The 7022-nt window shown below is 36.4% G+C and overlaps 1 protein-coding gene across 1 annotated transcript; it reads left to right on the forward strand.

Moving 5' to 3' along the window:
- Nucleotides 1-5336: 5336 nt before the first annotated feature.
- On the forward strand, nucleotides 5337-6506 carry LOC128666680 (putative nuclease HARBI1). The gene is made up of 2 exons (XM_053721410.1): nucleotides 5337-5964; nucleotides 6139-6506. The coding sequence occupies exons 1-2, from the start codon at nucleotides 5337-5339 to the stop codon at nucleotides 6504-6506; spliced, it is 996 nt and encodes a 331-aa protein (XP_053577385.1).
- The last annotated feature ends 516 nt before the right edge of the window (nucleotides 6507-7022 follow it).

Raw genomic sequence — 7022 nt, forward strand, 5'->3', positions numbered from 1 at the left:
GAGGGAGCCACCATGTACACCCCCAGAGGATGCTGATCTAGGATCAGTGACTCCAGTTTGTACGTTAGATCATGGCCATGGAACCCAAAGCTTTACAGGGACTGTAAAAATCCCCATATCTGGGTTCTGGAGTCTACATTCTGACCTAATATAGGTATTGCATGGTGGAACTTGTGACTGGGATCGGGAAGTCCCCTGTATGTTAGAACTTTTTTGTGTTGGACAATTGGGTCAGACTTGGTGTGGGCTGTGACTGTCCATTTTAGTGGCTGCAGAATTAACAGCCTGGCAATTTATATGCCTGAGTTATTTGAGCTATCTGATAAATGTTGTATGTTTGATCCTTTTTATATATACAGTACACTTTATTTTTCACAGTAATTTCTGGAGACATTACTGCTTGGCTAATTAAACAGAGGTTATATGATTGATATTAAATTCTGTTTTTCTATTTCTGGGTACATGTGATCTAGAGAAACTTCTGCATGACAACATTTTCCTGAGATTCTTATATTGTATAGGTTGTTAGTAATAGAAGAATGGAGGGGTGGGTTTATATATTTTGTTTTACTTGAGTTTGCCCTCAGGTAATAATGAGTCAGTATCTGATTTATGTCTATTTTCTTTTTAGGTATAAATTCTATTTTTGTTAGTTATAGAATGTTTAAGAATCTACTGATTGCTTTGAAATGTTATTCTTTATGAGATACTATGATACTTGTAAAGGGACTAATAAGGCATAGCTAGGTTTAGAGATAGGTCATGATATAATTAGTTGGTGCCAGCTATGATGTAGATATCTACCTTGAACAGCCTTGGTAGCACCCCGCTGTCAGAGATCGAGATGATGGAGCATGTGGGGCCAAAGCTTAAAAAAACTGAGATTTCATTGTATGAATATTTCTTATTATATGCTATATTTCTCTAGTAAATTAGTCCCTAGTTTAAATTTGAGTTGAATTAATATAGAGAGCTTATGTATAGTTTTTATAGCTACTTCTGGTGCAGAATTTCTGTGTCCTTAAGAACAATTTTTGTAGATATAGGTCATACCCCGAGTACTTGCCCAATAAGCTTATTATATTAACTGATATTATACAGTTTGAGATGTTTCTTGATAACTTTAAATGTCTCTAAGCCATATGAAGATCACTTATCTGCCACATGATGTTTGAACATTAGTAACACTAAGGTTATCTTTCATTGTACACCTCCTGTTAAAGACTCCACTGTAATGTATAGTGCCTAAGATACATATTGTTTCTAGGGGGCAAACCATACATAGACATTTAATATTTTTGCGGAGTTCCTAGTATTTTTAGCAGTAATTTGTTATAGACAGGTGACAGCTAATCAGGGCCCTACGTGTTCCTTTTGTCCCCTTTTTTATCATTTGGTCCATAAGTATCTATTTAATGTGTTCTGACTATACATTATTTTATTCATACAATGGTCCCAGAAGTCGCCCTTCTGCTATACCCCCTAATGTTCCACTTTAATTTGTGATTCTAGTTCAGGTGGTCCAAGTGTGGCCACTAGTTTTCATTAGGAGATGCCTTAATTCTTTGACTTTTATAATATTTTAAGAGTTTAACTAAATATTTCTCATGTATAATTTGAGGTTAGCATTTTGTAGAATGCTACAGCTGTCATTCTTAGTGGTTTTAGTAGAAAAACAGATATATGCTGACATGTTTTCTAAATGCATGTAAAATGTTCTTTTACTGTGTACATTTGGAAACTTGTCACTGTAAACTTCCGCTTGTCTGATACTGTACTTTAACCTCAAGTAGAATAAAAAATAAAATAAAAAAAATGATCTCATATATCGAAAACTTATTGAAAACTAGAACTTAATATGCACATTACAGGGAGTGCAGAATTATTAGGCAAATGAGTATTTTGACCACATCATCTTCTTTATGCATGTTGTCTTACTCCAAGCTGTATAGGCTCGAAAGCCTACTACCAATTAAGCATATTAGGTGATGTGCATCTCTGTAATGAGAAGGGGTGTGGTCTAATGACATCAACACCCTATATCAGGTGTGCATAATTATTAGGCAACTTCCTTTCCTTTGGCAAAATGGGTCAAAAGAAGGACTTGACAGGCTCAGAAAAGTCAAAAATAGTGAGATATCTTGCAGAGGGATGCAGCACTCTTAAAATTGCAAAGCTTCTGAAGCGTGATCATCGAACAATCAAGCGTTTCATTCAAAATAGTCAACAGGGTCGCAAGAAGCGTGTGGAAAAACCAAGGCGCAAAATAACTGCCCATGAACTGAGAAAAGTCAAGCGTGCAGCTGCCAAGATGCCACTTGCCACCAGTTTGGCCATATTTCAGAGCTGCAACATCACTGGAGTGCCCAAAAGCACAAGGTGTGCAATACTCAGAGACATGGCCAAGGTAAGAAAGGCTGAAAGACGACCACCACTGAACAAGACACACAAGCTGAAACGTCAAGACTGGGCCAAGAAATATCTCAAGACTGATTTTTCTAAGGTTTTATGGACTGATGAAATGAGAGTGAGTCTTGATGGGCCAGATGGATGGGCCCGTGGCTGGATTGGTAAAGGGCAGAGAGCTCCAGTCCGACTCAGACGCCAGAAAGGTGGAGGTGGACTACTGGTTTGGGCTGGTATCATCAAAGATGAGCTTGTGGGGCCTTTTCGGGTTGAGGATGGAGTCAAGCTCAACTCCCAGTCCTACTGCCAGTTTCTGGAAGACACCTTCTTCAAGCAGTGGTACAGGAAGAAGTCTGCATCCTTCAAGAAAAACATGATTTTCATGCAGGACAATGCTCCATCACACGCGTCCAAGTACTCCACAGCATGGCTGGCAAGAAAGGGTATAAAAGAAGAAAATCTAATGACATGGCCTCCTTGTTCACCTGATCTTAACCCCATTGAGAACCTGTGGTCCATCATCAAATGTGAGATTTACAAGGAGGGAAAACAGTACACCTCTCTGAACAGTGTCTGGGAGGCTGTGGTTGCTGCTGCACGCAATGTTGATGGTGAACAGATCAAAACACTGACAGAATCCATGGATGGCAGGCTTTTGAGTGTCCTTGCAAAGAAAGGTGGCTATATTGGTCACTGATTTGTTTTTGTTTTGTTTTTGAATGTCAGAAATGTATATTTGTGAATGTTGAGATGTTATATTGGTTTCACTGGTAAAAATAAATAATTGAAATGGGTATATATTTGTTTTTTGTTAAGTTGCCTAATAATTATGCACAGTAATAGTCACCTGCACACACAGATATCCCCCTAAAATAGCTATAACTAAAAACAAACTAAAAACTACTTCCAAAACTATTCAGCTTTGATATTAATGAGTTTTTTGGGTTCATTGAGAACATGGTTGTTGTTCAATAATAAAATTAATCCTCAAAAATACAACTTGCCTAATAATTCTGCACTCCCTGTACAGTGTGAATTTGTAGCGACTATAAAAATACAATACAATATTAACAAGCTGTCTATAAAAACACATTTTACATAGTGCAAAGTCTAAAAACGCACTATTGTAAAACAAAAAATCCTGGACACGAAATCTTGGTCCTAAAGAAGAAAAGAAAAGAACTCTAAAGGGCTTATTTATTAATGTGCGAGCAGACCTGATATGATGTAACGTATAATGTCCACTGTACATCGATAAATGCAGACAGCATACGCAAGTTCTTGTGAAGTGCTTGTGCAATGCCGCCCCCTGCAGATTTGAGGCCAATCAGCCACTAGCAGGGGGTGTTAATCAGCCCAATAGTATAAGATCGGGTGGATTGAAGACCGCAGTCTCAGAGGCAGCGGACATGCTATGGATCATACCTTGGGTTGTCTACTTAAAAAATATATATAGTTTTGATAGGTAAATAAAAAAACAAGTTCCTATTTCTGTTTAAATAGAGTGATAGCAAAATGCTAAATATTCTCTGGTATTTTGGGCAAGTTTTTTCTCTGGAAGTCCCTTTAGTGAAGGGGTTAATGTCTGAATTTAAAGGAACATGAAACCCAAAATTTTTCTTTCATGATTTAAACAACTTTTCAATTTACTTCGATTATCAAATTTGCTTCATTCTCTTGGTATCATTTGTTTAATGAGCAGCAGCGCACTACTGGTTTCTAACTGAACACATGGCTGAGCCAATGACATTCGGTATATAGATGCAGCCACCAATCAGCAGATAGAACCTAGGTTCTTTGCTGCTCCTGAGCTTTCCTAGATAAACCTTTCAGCAAAGGATAACAAAGAAGGAAGCAAATAAATAATAGAAGTAAGTTGTGTAAAATTGTATGCTCGGTCTAAATCATGAATGCTTAATTATGACTTTACTGTCTCTATAAGTACGTATTACTGTCTAATGTGTCTAAATACTGTTGTTGTTTTTTTAAACCTTTAACATCAATTCATGACGTGTGCAATTAATAGTTTTATTTAATTTGGAGTCGTATAATTAATATTTATAAATCTCTGAAAACGTCACTTCAATCATAAATAAACCTTTAAATGTTCAAATTTAATTTGAGTACACGTTTTATGTGGTTTTAACTATATTTGTAAGTTTATTTTTCTGAGCCAAGCTTGTGCAATAACTTTATTTGGGATCTTTGAGTGCTTCATTTGATTACATTTCTGGAGCGGAGAAAAGCATTTTTTATTTTAAGTGTGTTATTGTTCTGAAGATTTCTCATTTCAAAATGGTGTCACTGTGAGTCTTACAGGCCCATCTATCAAAGTGTCAACCTGCAATACGCCCGAATTCCGCGTCGTACATGGCGCGATGAGGATGCGCCTTACTTATCAAAGCTTTAAGATCGCAATAATTAGAATTTTATGACGTAACATACGATCCACCGTTCTCTATTCGACGCAGATCGATACGAGTTGAAATCATGTGTAAATTGAGCGTAATCCTCTGCATTCGCTCTCCTATTCGAAACAATTTGAAGCTGTTCAGAAATTATCTAAAGTTCAACAATTACGTTTGCGTCTCATCCGACGCAGCGTACCTATTTCTCAATCCGCCACCTCTGAGCTTGCGGATGCTATAGAACTCAATCGGAATTAGAAATGATTTCTAATGAAAAACATTTATGTTCCTTTTATCATTTGTTATATATTTTCAGATAAATATCTATGTATAAAATATATATAAATTATAAAGTATGTATAAATATATCTATACGAAAAAATCATATACCTTAATTGTCTCTTCCAAAACTTGCAGCAATCAATATGTTGCTTCCACCTGCATTTTCAGCAGGTGAAATGCTCATTATAAAAGGGAGTGTCTAACAGCATAGAAAGTTTGATGTATGCAGTCATTACCAAGATGGAGATGATCAATCTATTTTGCATTGCTATACAACAAAGACGCAAAAGAAGGAGATTTTTGGAGTTAGTTCAGCGTTATGAACGACGCAGAAGGCCAAGGTTATTTTTACCTAGAATAGGGTTACATACCCTGAGTGACAGGGAAATTGTTCGAAGATTCCGTTTGAATAGAGGTTTAATTGAGAATCTGTATCTGGAGATCAAAGACTCCATTGAACCTATAACTTATAGGACAAAGGCAATCCCTGGAATGTTAAAACTGCTGGCTGTCCTCTATTTCCTCGCCACAGGATCATTTCAGGCTGTAACAAGTTTAGTTGTGGGGATGAGCCAGGCTTCTTTTTCAAGTCATCTAACTGTAGTATTAAAAGCCTTACACCAACGGATAGTAAATTATGTACATATTCCGGAAACACCAGAGGATTGGCATCGTGTGAAGGTGCAGTTCTATGGGATTGCTGGGATGACAAACATTTTGGGTGCAATTGACTGTACCCATGTGTTAGTGCAGCCTCCAAAGTTAGGAGAATTGCCCTATCGTGACCGCAAGCGTAACCATTCTTTAAATATACAGGTCATCTCTGATGCCAAATTGAAGATTATGAGCATCCGGTCAGGATTCCCAGGTTCAACACATGATTCTTTCATCCTGAGAAATTCGCATGTTTATGACCTGTTTCAGAATCATCAAATGCCAGAGGGAATTCTCCTAGGTAAATATCTCTTACTAATTGTCATATATGGATATAAAAATATTATGTATTTCATATTGCTAAAATCAAATTATTTTTTACACACAGGAGATTCAGCCTATTCATGTCTCCCATGGCTTTTCACTCCTGTGCTGAACCCCAGAACTCCTGCGCAAGTGCGCTACAATGAGGCTCATACATCTACAAGATGTGTTATAGAGCGCACATTTGGCGTTTTGAAAAGCAGGTTTCGTTGTTTAGACCTCTCTGGGGGAGTACTTCTATACAAACCAAAGAAAGTATCCCTGATATTTCTCATATGTTGCATGCTCCACAACCTAGCATTACGCATGCCAGATGCTGATATTTCTATGTTACAAGTAGAGTATGATGACAATGTGGCACCTTTAGAGCAAATTGATGCAAGTGGAGTACAAGCTCGATCTGATTACATCCATGCTCTATTTGAACAATGATTATGTAAATATATTGTACATATGTTCTTTTGTTTCATCATATCTTTATGTTTAAAATTATCCCAAAAGAGGCTATTTATGTTAGTTTAACTTAATAGTTAATATGTATTCAAATAAATGTTCTTCATTTCACACCTGACTCTTTTTTTAATGAAATATTTCTAATTAATACTCAATAGATTATAAGTGATAGACCATGTTATCATAGGGCTCTCAGAAAATGCTTAGATACAAAGTACATTAAACATCATCTTTCATGATTTATCGAGAAGGCAATTTTTATTATTAAATTATATTCTATTTTCCTCATCTTTGTATATAATTTTTGGAATCAGCATCAATGCAATACAGGTTTAACACATGATCTTGGGTGGTGTTCTTTAACCAATGGCAGATGTTTAGTCTCCCTGATTAGCTTGTAATAATAAAAATCAAAAATCCACCCAAATCAAATATATATATTTTGTTGCTCTTATTATATGTGTAGATACATGTTTACATTTTGCCTTAAAACAT

The sequence above is a fragment of the Bombina bombina genome, chromosome 1, assembly GCF_027579735.1.
Source record: "Bombina bombina isolate aBomBom1 chromosome 1, aBomBom1.pri, whole genome shotgun sequence".
In the NCBI taxonomy this organism is placed as follows: Eukaryota; Metazoa; Chordata; class Amphibia; order Anura; family Bombinatoridae; genus Bombina; species Bombina bombina.